The following is a 22,881-nucleotide window of genomic DNA, read 5'->3' on the forward strand; positions in this document are numbered from 1 at the left end:
ATTACCCTGATCTGATAACTATATTTAATATATATATATAAACACATCACTATGTACCGTATAAATATGTATAGTTATTACTTAATTTTTTTCTTGACTTTTAGCTTCAAGGGTACATGTGTAGGTTTGCTACATAGGTAAATTGTGTGTCACGGGGGGTTTGGTGTACAGATTATTTCATTACCCAGGTAATAAGCAATAGTATTCAATAGGTAGGTTTTTGATCCTCACTCTCCTCCCTCCCCTCACCCTCAAGTAGGCCCCAGTGTCTATTGTCTCTTTCTTTGCATCCATGTGTACTCAGTGTTTAGCTCCCACTTATAAGTGAGAATATGCAGTATTTGTTTTTCTGTTCCTGTGCTAGTTCACTTAGGATAATGGATGGAGCCTCCAGCTCCATTCATGCTGCTGAAAAGGACATGATCTCATTCTTTTCATGGCTGCATAGTATTCCATTGTGTATATGTACTACATTTCCTTTATCCAGTCTACCATTGATGGGCATTTAGTTTGATTCCATGTGTTTGCTATTGTGAATAGTGCTGTGATGAACATACATGTGCATGTGTCTTTATGATAGAATGATTTCTATTCCTTTGGGTATATACCCAATAATGGACTTGCTGGGTCAAATGGTGGTTCGTTTTAAGTTCTCTGAGAAGTCACCAAACTGCTTTCCACAGTGGCTGAAGTAATTTACATTCCCACAAGCCGTGTATAAGCATTCCCCTTTCTCTGCAACCTCACCAGCATCTGTTAGAAAAAATAACTTTTTAAAAAGCTTAGGTAATTGTCTTTCATGACAATCTTATATGAAAGTCAGCTAGAAATTTGAATTTCTTCACTTATTATATGGGTAAGTACAGTCTGTCCTCTTCCATGACATTTTTGTTACCTCGTAGAATACATTGACTCTCAATTGAAAAATAATGCTAATCTAGACAATTCTTAGAAATGTCCCTCATGATGTGGAGCGACTGTGATTGCAGTCCATTTAGAAAGTATAATATCAAGCATGGAGGGGGGGGGTGCCTAGAAGCCATCTAGTCCTGTCTATTCCTTTTAAAGGTGAAGACTGTTTGCACTTGGTTACTTAAACACTCTCTTCATCTCTTGCACCTGTTTCACAGTAAGGAACAGATTTTAAATGGAATATTATCTATTTGCATATATCAGAATAATAGTTATCTTTAGATCACTTCTGAAGTAGTATATTTAGAGAAAGCCAAGCATCCTCTAAGCATGCTTTCTACAGTTCTATATTACTTTTGGTTTAGAAAAGGCCTTTGTGTAGTGGTTAGACAGTCATATTCAGAGCTGAGAAAGCAGCCTTGACCAGTTATCTCCACAACAGCTTTGGAAATAGAATGCAAATCCTAGCCAAAGGATTCTAGGTGGTGGAGCGCAAAATTGAATATATAGTGACATAGTTTGTGGCAAGAAGCAGTGCATTTTTGAAAAAGGAATTAAGTGTGCTTTCCATCATCTGTGTTCAGACATGATCATGAATGGCTAACATAAATTTTCAGACAATATGGATTCCTACAGTTCAGTGTGGTGACGGACACTATTGCCGACCAGAGCTCTTTTTGCCATATTGCCCTTACTAATATAACCCTACTTTTATTTGACATAGCGATTTTTGCCAATAATTGCTTGATTTTTCAGCTTTTCTTTCTGTCAGGTTTGCCATGTCATACAGTACTAGCTAATGACATGTCATTGTAAATATGCTGGGGTATTCTGGGAAACCTTTTGGTTTCCTGATAAAAGAGAATACATGTGAGTGGCCCCTCCCTCCCATTTCTTCCCACCTTGAATGTAAACATGGTGTCTGGAGTTGACAGCAGCCATTTTGTGCCTATAGTCCACCATGAAGTAAGGAAATGCAAATTGTGTCATCCTGGCTCTGACATCACAAGTCACTAAGCAATATCAGCAGTCAGCCAGTTTCAGACTTTTTGTTATATGAGAAAAATGACCTGTTGTTTGATTAAGCCACTAGAAGTGAGATTTTCTATTCATTTAAGTTAAACACATTCCTGATACAAATAGAGTAGACCCTTCTGGGAATGTCTGCCTAGCTCAGAATAACCCCATTTCTCTGTGAAGTTTCGTCCTACTTCTCCTCTGGGTGGATCATTGCAGCCATCTTGAGTTAGTTGGCCCTGCTCCTTCAGCTAGAGTGGATGCCATTGTGTAAACACACCTGAATGAGGCTGAACCTGAATGAGACTGAGCGTATCAGATTCTCCCAGGAATTTAAAATTGGGTTTCAGTAACTCTATTTGGTCCTGTAATGTGACTAAAACTGAGGGATATGTTTAAACTTGGAATGAGAGAGAGAGAAAGAGAGAGATAGTATGATGGGAGGTCATCTTCAGCCACAGAAAAGTAGAGAAAGAAGACTTGTAGAAAGTGAAAGAGAGGCAGAGACCCATGTCACCAAGAGAGAGAACACTGGCTACAGCCTGGAGGATTTCTGGGTCCAAGCATTGGTTCCTTCTTGGTCCTAGCTGCCCTCAGGTTTCAGGAGCTGACTCAGCTTTCTTCCAGATAGGGGGACAGGCAAGGTTGTGCCCTGTATAAAGGCACCTGGTCAAAAGGGCAGGGGAAGTGAAATCCAGTCATGGTGTTCTGGTTACCAAGCCCTGGCCTGAGGGTGTATCAGCCTGGAGGTAATGTGCTCTTTTATGTAATTCCTCTTCCCAGTAGGGTGTGTACTTTTTTCTATTTCCAATAGTCTTAGGAAGACCCTACTTCAGGATACCTAGTAAAGTTGGTACCTCCTACTTACAACCAAAGGGCCTTGACATTCAGACAAAATGTATTAACAGACAGCTAAACTATTCATACTACCATATAACAGATATGCTGTTCAATACCCTGATTTATTTTTGCTTTTTTATAAAAAAATTGAAGTATAGTTTACATACAGCAAAACGTACAAATCTTAAGGGTATAACTCAGTGAATTAACTGTGCATTTCATATATCTATTAACCAGATCAATATACAGAGCATTTCCATCAATCTAGAAGGTTCCTTTATCCCAATGAGTATCATTCACCCCCCCCACACACACACCCAAACCCCCAAACAGGTAGGTAACCACTTTTCTGACCTCTATCACCATACTTTGAACTTCATAGAGATGGAATCATACAGCAAATACTCTTTTGTGTCTCACCTCTTTTGTTCATTGTTCATGAGATCCAGCCATGTTGCTGCATGTGTCAGTAATTGGTTCTCTTTTTATTCTTAATAGTCCATTGTATGAATATACCATCATTTATTTATTCATTCTGTTGATGTATATTTAGGAAGTTTCCAGATTTTAACTCTTATGGATAAAGCTGCTGTACACATTCTTGTACAAATGGGCCTAGGCATTTATTTCCCTTGGACATTGACACACTGTAATAGATATCCATATTTTTTATATATATGTACCTACCTACATATACACACATACATATATATACATACATGTATATATGTGTGTGTATATGTATATTATATATATATATATATATAACATGCATGTATGTAGGTAAATTCTGTCTTGAGTTGTTCCTTCACATTGTAATTGAGAGACCATATTTTTAAAGTACTGCTTCATGACCAATTACATATCTAGTGAACATGTTCTCTTTACGTATTAAACATGAGGCTACTCAGTATCATGGGGAAGCCTGCTTTGGTTTATTTAAAAAGTGGTAAATGGTCAGTAGTATTTTGTGTTACAACTAATGAGGCAAACTTATTGTGAGGGTACCTGGCATTAAGCTTATAATTAAAAGTCTAGTCTGTGACTAGGAATATATCCAGCTATGCTACGTGAACCACATGAGATTAAGCTCAGTTGCTTGTTCTAACCACCTGTGCTATTTGCAATACTAAATAATGCTGGATTTGCTATGCAAAGCCCTGTAAAGCAGTGTCTGTGTCCCAGCATCACATGTGGAGCTTTTTTAAAAAAATGAGTGTCTGATTCTTCTCTCTCCCTTCCCCCAAAGTCTTGGTCTAGATTGAGATCTCTGTTTGTTTGTTTTGTTTTGTTTTGTTTTAACTCACCATGTAATTATGTGCTATAGCAGCTGGCCATTTCTTTCATATGTCCATCCTTACAATTTTGGCGATTGCCTTCAGTTGAATTCACATTGGAGACTATGAATGAGTTTTATCTCCTGTTAAACTTTCCCCAGGCAACACGAGATGACGGTACATGATTCACTTAATACTGATTACTTAATAAACATGCCCTCATTAAAATAATAACAAATTATGGACCGTGGCAGAATAAGACACATTTGGCGAAATAAAACATGGAGCATGATATGAGTTTATTCAGACTACCCCACTAGTATATTAGGCTGTTTTCACACTGCTATAAAGAACTGTTTGAGACTGTGTAATTTATAAAGAAAAGAGCTTTAATTGACTCACAGTTGCACATGGCTGGGGAGACCTCAGGAAACTTACAATCATGGTGGAAGGGGAAGTAGGCACCTATTTACATGGCGGCAGGAGCGAGAGCACAAAGAGGGAAGTACCACACTTTTAAACCATCAGATCTCCTGAAAACTGAGATCTGAGAACAGCAATGGGGAAGCCCGCCCCCATGATTCAATCACCTCCCACAAGGCCCTTCCCCTGACATGTGAGGATTATGATTTGAGATGAGATTTGGGTGGGAACACAGAGCCAAACCATATCAAATGTAATCTCCATAGTGGCAGAGACTTTTCTCTCTTTTGCTCACTGATGTTCTCCTAGTAAGCCATAGCAGGGCTCGATAATTATCATAGAATAAATCTTTGTCTAAGACAAAGACCTTAGTTACTAACTTACAAGGTTATAAATCCTGCTTTGCCTACTACTGGTTACATATCTCAGTTGCTCATCTCAGCCATTCCAGGGCCAGTAGGCTCCCCAGCTGCATTCATTTGACAGTGACCATTTGAAACTTGTCAAAGATTAAATCTAAGGAAGAGACTTTGGGGAACTTCTTACCCTTAACAGAGTAAGGGTGTCAATTTACCTTCTCTCCTCTTCAGCCATAGAGCCAGCTCCCCCTGAAGTCCTCTATTCCTTTCTCCTTCCACTAGGCATAAAACAAAAATTGAATCTAGCCATGGTGTCACTTTTGTTCCTGGTAGTTAGGGGATGCAGATGGTGGTGGCAACTCCCTTTATCACACCTTCATGCTCTGGTCACCTCAAATATCCTTTTTAGATATGCCATTTACATAGAAAATGATTCTATCTGAATTTTATATTCTAGCTCTCCTAAAGATTACTGATTAAAATTATTAAAAGAAGCCATAAAAAGAGAAACCAGAAATATTTTCCCTTTAAAATACCAGAAAATGTCAACATAACAAAACTGCTGCTTTGGACATGATCACACAGAGGATGGATTCCCTACAGTACATAAATGAATAAGGGGAGAAGGATGGAAACATATATGTCCATTTTATTTCATATATATATGTTATATAATATATTTCCCAGAAAGGACCTGGGAAGTTACCTCATTTTGCAGATGAATACAGTGAAGCCAGAGAGGTTAAATCACTTACTCAGGGCCGTATTACGACAAAGCTAGAAGTTCTGAATTATCCAACCATGGTTACCAGACCCCCCATCTACCCCGTAGCTTTAGGTTTCATGTTATACACAGAAAAGTTACCATTCATGGCCCAACCAGCACTATGTCACACTGCTTCCTCTACATCCAAGGAATACATTTATTAAAATGTATTTTAAGGTACTAAAGGAAAAAGGAAGAAAGATCTAAGCAATTTTAAAGTATCTCTGCCTTCCCTTCTGCAATTATGACCTTCAGGGCATCCATCAATCCTACAGGCACATGTCAAAGAACATGGGAAAAGATATCTTTTCAGCTTGGTCTGTTGAAAGCATCCAGGTGAAAGAGCTATTAAGCCTTAAAATGTCACAAATTGTTCAGATATTGTTCAACCAGGACCATTTTTGTGAATACTTCTCTAAGATGATGACAGAATAGGTAGTACATAATAGAGTCACTTGAGTGGAGGGAACTGTGGCTCCTGGAAAAGAAGATAATTGCTTCATAGCACTTGGTGGTGCTGAAGCTCCCACAGGCCTCCTCTTTGTCTTCCCAAAGTGACTTTTAAGGATTTGAGGATCTACTGTCATGGTGATGGATTGGAGGGTGTCCATTGCCCCTGACCTGAAGCTGGATAAGTGGAAGAAATAGGGAGGTCACCCAGGGAAATGGCAGCAAAGAGTGTTTTCTACTCTTTGTCCCTGGGCTCTAGGATAGCACTTAACGAGAAAAATCAATGGCAACCTTGTGAGTGCAGTCAGAACTGGAAACTGCATTTAAATTTGCCTACTCAGGCAGTCAGCCCCACTTTAAAAAGCTTTAGAGTTAGAGGTTTCTGTGGCAACAGAGGTGCACGTGGGCAAAAATTGTTTTGCAGGGTAGTGAAGGCTGGCAATGTTGTTAGATTGGCACTTTATGGCTGCCCAGTTTATGTGGGCTTGGCTGTAAGTAACCCAATGAACAGTGACTTTTTAAAAAGGGATTAGATTTTCTCTTATAACAAGAGTTTGGATGTAGGTGGTCCTGGTTGTGGTACAGATACTCAATAATGTCCGAAAATCCCAGGATTTTTCTTTCTCCTCCATCATTCTCAGAATGTTGGCCTTTCATTCATGTGCTCATATCTGCAGGATGCAAACTGGCTGCTACTACTTCAGGCCTCACATATACATTCAAGGCAGCCAAAAAAAGGAAAGGAAGATAACAGCCATGTATGTCCATTTTATTTCCATGTATTATGAAACAAAAAGCTTTCCATGAAGCTCCTGCAGATTCCTCCATTGATCAAGTGAGGCCACATAGCCAACCCTAGCTACAAGGAATGCAGGGTACTTGGCAAGGGACAATGGGATTTATATGTTTGGCTAAGGCTAATTACTGTCACTTAGGGCTAGACACAATTGCCAGCCTAATAAAACTGATATTCAGTTAGCAAGAAATAAAGGGAAAAGAGATGTCGCTAACTAATAGTGCAAGCCACTATGAATTCAGAATTGGCCTTTCAAAATAGGAAGGGCATTTACCGTATATTTGACAATAAGCAACTATTCATCCCTATATTTCTATACTCTCTAGTACATTATCATGTACCAAACAGGCACTTGAACATTTTGAACCATGGTTTGAGAATACTGTAATGACATACTCATTTAACAGTGGTTTAGAGAAAGGTATGATGTGAAATAGTCAACAAAGCATTCAGCCTTAATAATGTCATCATTCACTTTGGGTACATCAGGAGACTGACAACTGGAGATAATTCAAGTAACTGATGCCAGGAAGCTACAAAGAGTTCTAGTCCTCTAAGCTTTCTATTAGGAAGAAAGTACATAAGAAAATAGACATATTGATAAAATAAAATGCCTAGAATAGGACAAGTTGAACCTGTGTTCTAGTTTCACCACAAAAGACTTTTTGCCTTTTCTCTAAGAAGTTAAACTGCTGAAACATACTATCATGTTCACATTACAGAATTACAGCCCAAATATATATACAGTATATAGATTTATAAATGTCATAAAGACTTGAATCATAAAATGCTATATGTGAAAGACACATTAAAGACCACCTCAGCCTGACTTCTTATTTTTCCAGATGAGGAACTGAGGTCCAGAGAAGTTGCATGATTTGTCTAAAGTTATATAGTTAGTTAGTATCTAGAAACCAGATAAACTTGAGAGACATTTTGAAAGAGCAAAGGAATGTCATTTTGGGAAAAGTGGGACAGAGGAGGCTGCAAGTGTGGTGATGATAAAAGTAAATACACAGACATGAAGGGTCATACATTGCTAGTTTATGAATTATAAGTTAGAACAATTTAGGAATGCAGGCTGACATAAGCTGGTCCTTGGGTGGAAGGTGAGGTGTAGGAAGTAGGCAACAGCATGGTTATTTTATGAGAAATATGCTGAACTCAAACCTCCAAGGCCTGGAGTTCAGTCACCATTGGACTTCAGATGTCCCTTTTCACTATAGCTTGCAGGCATTGTGCATGTGCTTTATGCTAGGAACCGTGCTAAGTATCTTATATGAAATCCTTACAGCAACCCAGTGATGTAGATCTTATTATCACTACTTTTAACAAATGAGAAGAATGAGGCTAAGAAAGAATAAGTAACTCACAAAATTCACACTACTAGAAAGTGGTGAAGCTAAGTTTGGAACTCAGGTGTATCTGACCCCCAAGTCCCTGTTTATCACCATGCTATTCTCCTTTTTACGTTCAAAAACCAGATTCCTCAATGCTTTGGAGAACCATAGAGCTTGGAACCTAGAGGCACCTTAGATGTCACCTAGTACAGTGCTACTCAAGAGGTGCTTTTCTGGCCAGGAGCATCACCATCACCCAAGATCTTGTTAGAAATGCAAGACCTCAGGCCCCACTCCACAGCTACTGAGTCAGAATCTCTGAGGGTGAGGCCTGGGAAGCTGTGTTTTAGCAGGACCACTAGATGGTTTTTAGGAACACTAACATTTAAGAAACTGTGGCCTAGTGAATAGATACTAGTCCAGCCCCTTTATTTTACAGATGAAGAAATGGAGGTCTGATGACTTAACCATGGGTATGGTGCCAAAGGAGCCTCAAGCCCTGATCTCCTGATTCCTAGTCCAGTGTACTGTCTGCTGTGTTCTGTGGTTTCCTCATTAGCTTCCCACAATGTGCATTGGTGCCTGTGCTGGAAACACTGGATGGCATTTAGTGGACTTCTGGCCTGACCCAGCATGTTCATTCATGTGCACATCAGGTTTCTCTTTCCATTCCTCCGTGACTCACACCAAAGGCATTTCTCTATACTCAGGAGGTCTTTTCCATATTTTCCCTGTAGCCCTCCTCTTCTTCATTATCATAATCATAGTATTATTACTTTGCTTTTTAAAACTACTTTTGCATTCATTCAGTATTTCATGTCAGCAGTTCTCAACCTTGATACTCTTTGTAATAACCTGGAGAGCTTAAAAAGGATACTCATCCCTGGGTCCCACGCCCAGAGAGTCTGATGTAATCAGTGTGGGGTGTGGACAGGGCATTGGGATTTTTAAAAGCTCCCCAGGTGATTGCAGTATGCAGTCAAACATGGGGAACTGCTTTTTCATAAGAGTCTCATTATTACCCAAGGAGATAGGTGGGGCAAACGTAATCCTGTTTTTGTAGATAAGGAAGCTTGTGCTCTGAGATGTTTAGTGTCTTAGAGGAAAGAGAATAAAATCATCTAGTGACAGTTGGTGCAGACTGGGTTACCAGCTACTTCTAATAAATCTTTAAAGCCAGCAGTCAGGCTGTAAGAATGGGGTAAAACCTGTTTTTCTTTTCTGGTTTCTAGTGTTTTCTAGGTTTGTGTTTCTTCACATGAGAAGGGAAAAGAAACAATTGTGAAATGGTACCTGGGACCAAATGTTTATAACTGAAATTCCATGCTGAATCCCTTTAATGACTGGAGGATAATCATCAAATAGAGCAACCTGCCTCCTATTCCTCATAGCCCAGCATAACAATGATCAGGGAGCATCAGGAAAACCAGATGGAAGGGACTTGCTCATTCTGCACCAGCACACATGCCCCATTTAGAGACCAATTAAGAAAATAACAAACCTGGCCACACTGGCTAAAAGAGCTCCTCAGTGGATCATGCAAATATGGACATGTCTGTCTTACAGGCAGAATATTGGAAGAGAATTTCTTATCGTTGCTGTGTCCCTTTTCTGGGTAATCTAATCATTTAAATGATAATATGCAACACTTTTGCTTGATGCTTCCTCTGGCTGCCTTGAACGTCGTTGGGAACTTCTATTGTTCCTTCAGTCTAACTTCTCACCTTTTCCAAAAGAAATCCTCTGCTGCAACCAGCCTCTCTATTTTCATAATCCTTTGCTACTTCAAGTGTGGTTGATGAACCAGCAGTGTCAGCCTCAGCATCACTACTGTTGTAACAAGGAGCTTGTTAGTAACAGAATCCCGGCCCCACCCTAGACCTACCAAATTAGAATCTTTGTTTTTTATCAAGAGCCCCAAGTAATATGTGTGCACCTTGAGGTTTTTGAAGCATTGCCCCAATACACAGGACTCTCCCCATCATCCAATAGGTTAAAAATCCTCTCTTCCCCATGCTTTCATTTACCCACTTCCTACTTGTCCTTCAAAGCTCAGCTCGTATTCCTCTTCCTCTGTGAAGCCCTCAATATTTACTCCATTCACGTTACTCCTTTACAGTACTACTTTTAGAATTTAAATGAATGCTGAGTATTTCATTATTTAAATGTTTTGCATGTCTATTTAGTCTCATTATTAAGATTCCATGTTTCTCCAACCTAGCATAGGCTTTGCACATAATACTCATGAATTATTCAGTTTGTCAAGATCAGTTTCCTACTTGAAGGTTTTTCTTTAGCCCTATTTTGTATCTTTAAGCTTGCTCAACACCTTTTCTGCTCATGATGTTCTCTGGAGGTCACTATGCACTGTAAGAGTGCTCATGATGTTCTGCCTCAAAGAAGCTCCTCCAACTTTCTGTCTTCTCAATACCTTAAGTAAATCTTTATCTGCTACAGAGATTTCCTGAAAGGCCTGGCTCTTTCTTGTAACCTAGTGGATTCCAAGTGAACTACAACCCCAAAGAGATATAGGAAGTAAAAATTTAACCGCTTGTGAATATTGACTTTGTATAAACAATTTTTCTAACTTTTTAATTTGAAATAATTTGGACTGGGAATTTTAAAAAATAAGTTTAATTTTGGGGATGAGATGTTTTACTACTCTGTTCTGGTGCCCATAGGAAACTCAGGATTATCTTCTGCTGTTTCATGTGGGACAGGCCACGTGGTGGTATCTCTTTTGCTGGTCCCAGACCCTGAAGCAAGAGACACACCTCTGAGGCTGCCATCTTCCTGAGTTCCAGGCAAAAGGGAGGCACATATCCTAACAAACTGTAGATCCCCAAACCTGTCTGGAGGCCTGTTGTAAGACTCCTAAGGCTTGGCATGATAGGGTGGAAGTAGGAAAGCAGGAACACCACACTCACACTGACTTTCAACTTCTGGTTTCTTTTCTATGTCAACTCATCCCACCTTGGACAGCTTGTATCTCCATCTTGAGTTTACTCGGAACTATCCTTCAAATCCATTGTTTTATGATATCAATTTTAAGTATTAAAAATACCCAGGAGGCCGGGTGTGGTGGCTCACACCTGTAATCCCAGCACTTTGGGAGGCCGAGGCGGGCAGATCATGAGGTCAGGAAATCGAGACCATCCTGGCTAACACAGTGAAACCCTGTCTCTACTAAAAATACAAAAAATTAGCCAGGCGTGGTGGCGGGCGCCTGTAGTCCCAGCTACTTGGGAGGCTGAGGCAGGAGAATGGCATGAACCTGGGAGGCAGAACTTGCAGTGAGCTGAGATCATGCCACTGCACTCCAGCCTGGGTGACAGAACAAGACTTCATCAAAAAAACAAAAACAAAACAACAAAAAAATCCCAGGATCTAACAACCCAAAAACGTTTTTCTTTATTGTTCATGCGTATCAAAAGTCATTTGTCTCATTCTAATAGCTCTAACTTTAAAAAAAGACGTACAAAAAAGTCATTTTGATGTTTATTGGGTAGTCAGATGGCTTCTTTCTCTAGGCAGAAGCCTATCCTACCAACAGGATGATGAGGCAAAGGATTGGGTGAAATAAATTGCTGGGGGAAAACATTAAGTTAATATCCGATTCTTACTCTGTTACATATATGTTTGCTATGATATCAGAGTGACCCTGCATTCTATGCAGATAGGCACTCAGAGCATTTTAGACTATTGCATGATAATGTTGGTGGTGCTTGATCAAGGCCTAGGGTGGGAAATCTAGCACCTCCTTACAGTTGTTTCAGACTCTGTGAGGATTGCCTGTCAGGTCAGACTTAGAACTGTACTTCTGCACTAATAATTCATTGTCACCTTAAGACGCATATTCCGTATATTGTAAAAATGTTTCCTTGGGCTCTACCCACTTCCAAAAACGTGTTTGGGGTAGTTTACAACAAAAATTCACAAATACAGTGAAACCATTAACCATTCAACATGGATTAAGGTTTAAGAGGTAAAATGTTTATAGCAAAACCCCTAGGGTAAAGGAAGTTTCTGCACTAAGCACAGGAATTAACTCTGCCTCTTGGCCCTCAAGACTAAGACAAACTCTCACTTCACTTTGTTAGGTGGGCTATGAGGATAGCTTATCACTTGGGCCTTCATATAGAGGCGTTAGAAAACTGTGAACGATGTCTTCAACAGCAGTTTTACAAAAACTTGTCTTTTTAAAAAAGTCAACCTTTCCTTTATGTAGAAACCAAAGCCATGATAGTCATAGTTAGAAAAAATAATCTGTGGAAAGCCAGATTTATATACTCCAGATATACAGTGTTGTCAGGACCTAACCTAGTATTGGGAAATTTAAAGAATTTATAGCTAATGTTTCTTAAGCCAGTGCTTCTCAAACTTTAATGGGCACATGCATACCATCTGGTGATCTTTTTAAAATTCAGTTTCTTGGCTAGCCAAATGCAGAAAACAGAAACTGGACCCCTTTCTTACACCTTATACAAAAATTAACTCAGGATGGGTTAAAGACTTAAATGTAAAACCCAAAACCATAAAAACCCTAGAAGAAAACCTAGGCAATACCATTCATGACATAGGCATAGGCAAAGACTTCATGACGAAAACGCCTAAAGCAATTGCAACAAAAGCCAAAATTGACAAATGGGATCTAATTAAACTAAAGAGCTTCTGCACAGCAAAAGAAACTATCATCAGAGTGAACAGGCGACATACAGAATGGGAGAAAATTTTTGCAATCTACTCATCTGACAAAGGTCTAATATCCAGAATTTACAAGGAACTTAAACAAATTTACAAGAAAAAAACAACACTACAAAAAGTGGGCAAAGATATGAACAGACGCTTCTCAAAAGAAGACATTTACATGGCCAAAAGACATGAAAAAAATCTCAACATTACTGATCATTAGAGAAATGCAAATCAAAACCACAATGAGACACCGTCTCATGCCAGTCAGAATGGTGATTATTAAAAAGTCAAGAAACAATAGATGCTGGCAAGGCTGTGGAGAAATAGGAAGACTTTTACACTGTTGGTGGGAGTGTAAATTAGTTCAACCATTGTGTAAGATACTATGGTGATTCCTCAGGGATCTAGAACCAGAAATACCATTTGACCCAGTAATCCCATTACTGAGTATATACCCAAAGGAATATAAATTATTCTACTATAAAGACACATGCACATGTATGTTTATTACAGCACTATTTACAATAGCAAAGTCATGGAAACAACCCAAATGACCATCAATGATAGACTGGATAAAGAAAATCTGGCACATATACACCACGGAATACTATGCAGCCATAAAAAGGAATGAGATCATGTCCTTTGCAGGGACATGAATGAAGCTGGAAGCTATCATCCTCAGCAAACTAACACAGGAACAGAAAACCAAACACTGCATGTTCTCACTCATAAGTGGGAGCTGAACAATGAGAACACATGGACACAGGGAGAGGAACAACACACACCAGGGCCTGTTGTGGGATGGGGGGCATGGGGAGGGAACTTAGAGGACAGGTCAATAGGTGCAGCAAACCACCATGACACATGTATACCTATGTAACAAACCTGCACATTCTGCACGTGTATCCCAGAACTTAAAGTAAAATAAAACAATAAAAAATAAATTAAAACAAATAAAATTCAGTTTCTAATTCACTGGGTCTGGGCTGGGGCCTGGGAATTTGAATTTCTATCAGGATACCTTTACTGCTGGTCCATGGACCACACTTTGAGGAGCAGATACCTCTTAGAGATATCAGAGGTCTCAAATGGGCTATTGACAGAAGTTTGAGGACAGATAATTTAAGACTGGACAGATAATTCTGAGTCTTCCATGACTCAGACCAAAGGCATTTCTTTATACCTGGGAGTTCTTTTGCTAGTTTTCCCTTTAGCCCTCCTCTTCATCATTATTATTATATTGTATTATATTATTATTACTTTGGTTTTAAAAACTATTTTTGCATTCACTTAGTATTTTATGGCAGTAGTTCTCAAACTTGACCACTCTTTGTAATCCACTGGGGAGCTTAAAAAAGATCCCGGCCAGGCGCGGTGACTCACACCTGTAATCCCACCACTTTGGGAGGCCAAGGTGGGCAGATCGCCCAAGGTCAGGAGTTTGAGACCAGCCTGGACAACATGGTGAAACCCCATCTCTGCTAAAAACACACAAAATTAGCCGGGTGTGGTGGTGGGCACCTGTAATCCCAGTGACTCAGGAGGCTGAGGCAGAATAATTGCTTTAATCCGGGAGGCAGAGGTTGCAGTGAGCCAAGATCGTGCCACTGCACTCCAGCCAGGGTGACTGAGTGAAACTCCATCTCAGGGAAAAAAAAAGAAAAAAAATCCCGATGCCGGGTCCCATGCCTAGAGAGTCTTAGCATGTACCTTATCATGCACCTTAGATGCAGGTATCTTTGTTATTTTGACTGAAAGGATCTAGTATGGTAGGTAGGAAAGCTGATGTGTTTATGTGAGGGATGAAGTGACAAATGAAAGGTTTGGCTTTATATTCATGTCTATTCTAGTTAGGCTCTTTTTGCAAGAAACTGAGACTCTCAAATGACTAAAAAGAAAGGGCGGAGTATGGGGGTGGGTATTGTATGGAAAATTGGTAGGAAGCCCTAAAGGGAGTAGCCCTAAACTGTTAGGAAGAGGGAGCTATAAGGACAAGCTACTTTTCTTTAACTTTCTCTCTTGGTATCATTGTTTCTCTTAGCATATCTGCTCCAGTCTCCTTTCACTCTCCTTTTTTTTTTTTTTCTCTTTTCTTTTATTATACTTTAAGTTCTAGGGTACATTTGCACAACTTGCATGTTTGTTACATATCTATACATGTGCCATGTTGGTGTCCTGCACCCATTAACTCATCATTTACATTAGGTATATCTCCTAATGCTATCCCTCTTCCCTCCCCCCACCCCATGACAGGCCCCTGTGTGTGATGTTCCCCACCTTGTGTCCAAGTGTTCTCATTGTTCAATTTCCACCTATGAGTGAGAACATGCAGTGTTTTGTTTTCTGTCCTTAAGATAGTTTGCTCAGAATGATGGTTTCCAGCTTCATCCATGGCCCTACGAAGGACAAAAACTCATCCTTTTTTATGGCTGCATAGTATTCCATGGTGTATATGTGCCACATTTTCTTTTTTTTTTTTTTTTTTTTTTTTTCTTTTATTGTAATTATTATTATTATTATTATTATTATACTTTAGGTTTTATGGTACATGTGCCCAATGTGCAGGTAAGTTACATATGTATACATGTGCCATGCTGGTGCACTGCACCCACCAACTCGTCATCTAGCATTAGGTATATCTCCCAGTGTTATCCCTCCCCCCTCCCCCCAACCCACAACAGTCCCTGAAGTGTGATGTTCCCCTTCCTGTGTCCATGTGTTCTCATTGTTCAATTCCCACCTATGAGTGAGAATATGCGGTGTTTGGTTTTTTGTTCTTGCGATAGTTTACTGAGAATGATGATTTCCAATTTCATCCATGTCCCTACAAAGGACATGAACTCATCATTTCTTATGGCTGCATAGTATTCCATGGTGTAGATGTGCCACATTTTCTTAATCCAATCTATCATTGTTGGACATTTGGGTTGGTTCCAAGTCTTTGCTATTGTGAATAATGCGGCAATAAACATACGTGTGCATGTGTCTTTATAGCAGCATGATTTATAGTCCTTTGGGTATATACCCAGTAATGGGATGGCTGGGTCGAATGGAATTTCTAGTTCTAGATCCCTGAGGAATCGCCACACTGACTTCCACAACGGTTGAACTAGTTTACAGTCCCACCAACAGTGTAAAAGTGTTCCTATTTCTCCACATCCTCTCCAGCACCTGTTGTTTCCTGACTTTTTAATGATCGCCATTCTAACTGGTGTGAGATGGTATCTCATTGTGGTTTTGATTTGCATTTCTCTGATGGCCAGTGATGGTGAGCATTTTTTCATGTGTCTTTTTATGTGCCACATTTTCTTAATCCAGTCTATCATTGATGGACATTTAGGTTGGTTCCAAGTCTTTGCTATTGTGAATAGTGCTGCAAGAAACATACATGTGCATGTGTCTTTACAGCAGCATGATTTATAATCCTTTGGGTATATACCCAGTAATGGGATGGCTGGGTCAAATGGTATTTCTAGTTCTAGATCTTTAAGGAATCGCCACACTGTCTTCCACAATGAAAAAAACCATTATTTAAAAAATTAATTATTTTATCTGTGAGGTTATGCCTTTAACTTGACATGCAGTTAAATTTGTTTCATTTTATGACTTTTTAAAGTCTTTAGAGTTGGCAATTTTGTTATTCTTTATAGTTAAGTTTATGTTTTTTAACTAATTAAAAGACTTACCAATATTAGAAAATGGAAATAATGTGAATGTGCACACTCACATTCTTTTTATTTGTGTCCTTTTTCCTAATCCCTCTTTACTGATATAATAAACTTTTTTTTTTCTGGTTTTTGCAAGTTTTTTTTTTTTTATACTTTAAGTTCTAGGGTACATGTGCACAATGTGCAGGTTTGTTACATATGTATACATGTGCCATGTTGGTGTGCTGCACTCATTAACTCATCATTTACATTAGGTATATCTCCTAATGCTATCCCTCCCCCCTCCCCCCACCCCACGACAGGCCCTGGTGTGTGATGTTCCCCTTCCTGTGTCCAAGTGTTCTCATTGTTCAATTCCCACCTATGAGTGAGAACATGTGGTGTTTGGTCAGTCGCCTTTCACTCTCACTGCTGGGTGGTTTATTCTGTTTTTCTCCTTCACAGCCCCTGCTTACTCCCTGTTGACCTCAGTTTATGCATGGACCCATTCCTGACCTGTCTTCAGCAGCAGCTGGGATTGCTGACAGCTTCATTTTTTTTTTTTTGAACATGCATTTCAAATTGTTGAGAGGAGGAATTTGATTGGCATTGTATGCCTTAGGACACTGGCACACCCAAGACTTAGTTGCTATTCGCATATTCAATCAATGCTGATGGGGGAGGGGCAGGAGATTTTTGATGCCTAGAAAAAGAAATACAGCTAGCAAAGACTGCCACTTCCTGTAGGTAGGACTCTTGCTTTGGGAAGGAGTCAGTGGTGAGGCCAGCATTCTGTGGTTTGGTCCTTTTTATTCACTTTTTTTTTTTTTTAAAGAAAGTCATCTCTCCCCTGCATGGAGGTAGTTCAGTCATAGCATGACTTTCAGGCAGGGCCAAGAAATATAGTATGAGCTTTATTGCCCTCTTGTCTCTTCATACTCAGAGGCCAAACCAATAGGAATATTTCACAAGGTCAGTAAAGTGAATCAGTTAAACTAAACAAAATGGTTTAAACCAAACCACCTCAGATTTGCTTTGTATTTTTGAGATATCTTAATTTATTTTAATTCAGTGTAAAAAGAAAAGAATCTATTCCATCCAAAATATCAACAAATGCATTGATCTTAGGGGCTACAACTACGGGAGAGGGAATAATTTGGGTTTGTTTGGTGAAGGCCTGATGGCCAGGGAGCCCCGCTCTGCCATTCCTAGTCATTTTTGTTCCCCCACTAGAAATGCTGCTCCCTCATTCCCAGGATCTCAGAGTATCTCAAAAGCACAGAGGCCATCTTGGAGGCAGTGGGTGTGCTCATGCATGTGCTCCTGTATACTAGGGGCAGAGAGTGGAGGGATCTTTGAGAAAGCAGACACACAGGAGAACAAGCTCAAGCCCTTACCCCAGAATCTCAACTCCCTTCTTCTTTCTGTACTGTTTGTTCGGGGGCAAAAAATACTCTTCCTCAGTGTTCCCCACACATAGGCTTTTAATGAGCTCGGTTTTTAGTTTTTATTTGCTGATCAATAAACTGAAGGGTAGGTCTTGTCTGTTCCCAGAGATAAAGAACTGCATGCATAACTGGTCTCTATCCAGCCGAACAAGCGCCGGTTTCTCTTTGTTTTTCACAGTGTTTCTGAGAGATAAGAGGAAACCACCCAGACATGATACATGACCATGGGAGGTTTTGAAATAATATTTTATAAACTCGTTCCCTATTCTAAGCTGTGGATTCGGGATAGAAAGAAAGGGGGAGGGCACCACATATAGCATAAGTTGATTTTTTTCTGGGTTAAAAATAAGCCGGCAAACACACACGTACACAGACATGCACACACACACACAACATATGAATAAATGTTCAGCTGGGGAAATAATAAGCCAATTTTCAGTTATAGGCATGAAAGTCAAATAGGAAAAATTTTAGTAGTGCAAATGAATACATCCCTGAAAATTCAGTGACTGTTTCCTGCCACAAAAACTTCCTCTGTCATATGGATTCAAAATCAATATTGAGCAGAGCCAGATGTATTCCCAGAAGACTATGGGATTCAATCAGGATAGAGTCCTATTAAGTGCAAGCCCTTCAGGGCTTTTAGCAGGTTTCTGAGAAAGAGGGGTTGATTTGAGACAAATGATGATGCAGATTTTAAGTAGTGTAAGACTAAACTTAAGATTAGTTGGCACTGATAAAGGCACAAAGAGTAAATGTTTTCAATAGCAAATGAAAATTATGGTAGCAATTTGAATGGTTGTATTTAATCATTTAGGAGAAATTTGCTATTAAGCTAAGGAAAGAAGACTTGGGGCTGATATGATAGGACAGTGGGGATGCAGCATAGGAAGATAGGGTCTTCAGGAATGTTAGGAGGAGTACACTTAAGAGACAGAGAGAGTGATTAATAAAAGGGAAATTTAAGTTGAAAGCCATGACATCATTATTTCAGCAAATAGAAAAAAAAAAAAAAAAGAGAAAGTAGTCTTACTGAAGCCGAGTCCATCTTACCTACTCTGCATTACTGTTTCTTTCTATCTCTAGGCTCATGAGCTTTAGTTGCTCTATTGTAGACTCTTGTCTATATCTCATCTCCAGTTCTGGATGGTAACTTCCTTGTAGGGAAAAAATATGTCTCGTGGTTTCTCGAATTTCAGCACAACACCTAGTGTGGGACCTTACTGGAATAGTAGCTCAATAAATGTTAATAGGCAGAATTAATTAATGAATGGTATCCTCATGAAGTAATTATTTTTCCAAATTAAATACTAGATTTTGGGACACCAAAACTGGATTATATTTTTTCCTTCTAATACCAGGTAAATCAGAGGAGCAATTTATGAATAAATCATTAGAGACTTATTTCAAAAGGAATTGGCTGGTCTAATGCTGGATATTGGGTAGGAAAATTAAATGTGTCAGTTTTAGGAGAGAGGCCAAAATCCAACGGACTTTTTATTGATCCCAGATTCATTCAATCAGACCAAACTTAGATGTTTTTTAGTTTTGGTTAATCCGACCAGTACGTTTCCTGTGCAGGTCTACCTTTTGGGAAGATTGGCTTCATGAGAGCACAGGTCCTGTCTGTCTTGCTCACTGTCATATCTCCAGCATCTAGAACAGTCTTGCCTGGAATGTAGTAGGGGCTTAAGAAACAATCGTGGAGGGGAGAGAAAGAGAGAAGGAGGGAGGAAGGGAATAAAGAACGAAGGGAGGGAGGGCTCTGAATTTCATACCAGTTAAACTGTCACTTATTTACTCACTCATCGGTTGTGAAGGACCCCCCTCAGATTCTGTGTTAGGCACCAAGGATACCAAAATTATGAGGTGCCACAGTGTTTGCTCTCAAAGAACTGATAGTCTAGTGAGAGAGAAAGAGAGAGCTCTAACACAACAGTGCTGTGCAGCAGAGCAAATGTCACTGTCATAAAGGGAGTGTGCCAAAGGGAACATCTAATTTGTCCCAGCAAGGGCAGGATGCAAAACATATGGCTAACCTGAGCAGAATCTTAATAAATGCAATGATGCTTTGAAGGCCTGAGAACCTTTTAATCTCTATAGTCCTAAAACCGACTGCGGACAGATTGAATAAAACATGGAAGACTGCAAGTCATTACATTTTAGCCATTCTCTATTCAGAGTCATTTTGATGTTAGAAGTTATTTTGTGTTGACACTATTGGACTTTGGTTTCATTCAGGTAGTACAAATGCCTAGAGTGAGTCCGTCATACTGCAGCTTATCACAGAATCATGGCTTTATAAGTACAGTCTTTATAATCACAGTCTAAATAACACAAATTGAAGGTCCGATGTTTGGGCCAGACCTACATCATATACCAGGAGTAACAGCTTTGTTAAGCATAATCAGTTAGGACCGCTATTTGTTCTTTTCTGAGCAAATCCTTGTTCCTGTGACAAGGATTAATGGTATGACAGCCATAAGGTAGTCTTTGTATTTTATAGCAACCTATAGCAGTAAAGGTGTGTGTTTTCCACTGAAATAGCAAGTTTTCTAAAGAGGGTAGGTTTGACAACTTGACAACAAAGAAAGAATTAGTGGTAAAAAAGAATAAATTGTCGTTGACTAAGTTTATTTACATATAGTACAGGATTCTGTGGATATGATGCTAGACTTCTTAAGCAAGAAAATTCAGTATCTAAGGAAAAAGGAGATCCTGCTTTGACTTCTACTTCTGGATTTCCTTATTCAGGTGCTGACTCCAGCACAGATCAAGTCAATTTGTCAGGCAATTCTGGACTCTGGGAAGCAGTATGCCATAAAGAAGAGGAAACCATTCCCCCTGATGTATTCTTACTATGGAACCGAATACTTGGGTAAGTGAAGGTGTTGACATGGGCCTGTAGGATGGAGAAAGTCTCTAATATAATACCAAATAAAGGCTGGAAGATTTTGTTTTTGCCATAGGTCATTACTATTCATTTAATAAGAAATACTTTAAAATTTTCTTTAAAAACCTATACTGATACATAACACAAATCACAAGTTAATATTTGTTTTCATAGTCTACCTGACAGAGATGTAGCTATTTTAACAATTGCTTTCACTAAAGACTAATATCTTTATTCTAGGTTGTAAGCTCATTGGCCTGATTTTGCTGAAACATTGTGAAAATTTTTCACACACGATTGAAAGTAGTGCCTCTGCATAGGGAAGTAGGATTCAGCCACTAACATTTTAAAGATTTTAATAGTAGTGTATTTATAACAGACTACTGAATTGTAATGGCTAATGGTGAGCTCTGGGCCATGCAAAAAAAAAAAAAAAAAAGGAAATTAGTTACTCTTTTTTTGAGTCCTTCAGTGGCTTACCATTACTACTGAGCAAGATTTGCAAGGCCCTTTATGGACCACCTGCCTCTTTCTCTAGACTCAAACTTCATCTTTACCCTCCAGGTTCTGTCCAGCATAATCTCCCACATGCAGTGTGGAGACTGCATGGAAAGTTCTCTTTCCACCTTTGTCCATGTTCCTTTTGCCTAGAATGCCCTACTTCCCCCAACCCCTTTATCTATCTGTAATAATTATACCCAGATTTCAAGACTCAGCTCAAACATCATTAATCTGCTGAAAAATGTTCCGTGCTTTTGGAAAAAGGGTTGTTGAATCCTCTCTGGAGAAAGATTCACAAGTTTCAGGTTTTCTCCCAAAGCAAAACTGGGTAACATGCTGTCATCCTGCGTATACTTCTATTGGAGCCCTTATTACACTGTAATTAGTGGCTTACCTGCCTAACTGCCTGAGCAGGCTTTGTACACCTTCAGGATGGGAACTTTCTCTCATTTATCTTCATGATTCCTAGACCTTCACCACAGAGCTTGCACATAATTAGGGAACCCAAATGAATGAATGAATAGCTAATAAACAACTTCAATGAGTTTTCTCAAAGAAATTTTATGTCTGTTTAAGTTTCCCCAAAATCAAATGCTGAGACAAGGATTTGGGTGTAAAAGGTTTATTTGAAAGGTAATTTCAGAAAGTGTTGATAGAGGTGTGGAGAAATGAGACAAGAAAGAGAAAGAAGCTAATTGAGTGTGTAATAATGAGCAACTGTGGACAACTGAGGCTCAGTTCTCCTAGGGAATCTTAGAGACTTCATAGAACACATCTCAGAATTGTTTCACCCAAGGGGTGAGGAAGCTGGGGTATTTATCTACCAACTCTCTGCTTTATTGATTGGCTGCTCCTAGAGGTATTAATTCCCTAGCAATTCTGTCCTGCCCCTTTGGGCAGGGCATACTCCTGTGGCCAGAGGAAACCTCAGGCAAAATGATAGATGCTTGAGATATGAAGCGGGAGCAAAGATTCATCTGAATGGTGAGTGTAGATGAGGTGATGAGCTAGGGCACTGACAGTGTCTGCTATAGTCCTCTAATCTATTCCATTCATTTTTCCGGTTTTATTTTTTGAGACAAGGTCTCGCTGTGTCACCCAGGCTGGAGTGCAATGGTGTGATCATAGCTCACTGCAACCTCGACCTCCTGAGCTCAGGTGATCCTCCTGCCTCAGCCTTCCAAGTAGCTAGGACTACAGGCATGCTTCAGTATGCCTGGTCAAATTTTTATCTTTAATTTTTTTTTATAGAGACAGGGTCTTGTTATGTTGCCCAGGCTGGCCTTGAATTCCTGGCTTAAGTGATCCTACCACCTCAGTCTCCCAATATTTTTCAGGTTTTCTTTACAGAAATTAACATTCTGGGTTTTTACATATATAGCTTAAACTAGATTTCTATCTAGTACATAAATATTTTCCTGAAAAGCAAGCTTTTTTCCACAACAATTTCGAATCCAGCAAAATAAAGGTATTTTCAAATTTCATGATCAAATTTTAAGAGCAATAGAAATTTTGACTGA

The 22,881-nt window shown here is 39.4% G+C and overlaps 1 protein-coding gene across 1 annotated transcript in view; it reads left to right on the forward strand.

The window, feature by feature from the left end:
- Positions 1 to 22,881, forward strand: part of LANCL3 (LanC like family member 3) — a 110,744-nt gene that overhangs the window by 58,980 nt on the left and 28,883 nt on the right. Inside the window, exon 2 of the mRNA XM_002831514.5 lies at positions 20,722 to 20,845. Within this exon, the coding sequence (XP_002831560.2) occupies positions 20,722 to 20,845 (124 nt within the window). The remainder of the gene's footprint in view (positions 1 to 20,721; positions 20,846 to 22,881) is intronic.

Source organism: Pongo abelii, chromosome X (genome assembly GCF_028885655.2).
Source record: "Pongo abelii isolate AG06213 chromosome X, NHGRI_mPonAbe1-v2.0_pri, whole genome shotgun sequence".
NCBI classification, from domain to species: domain Eukaryota; kingdom Metazoa; phylum Chordata; class Mammalia; order Primates; family Hominidae; genus Pongo; species Pongo abelii.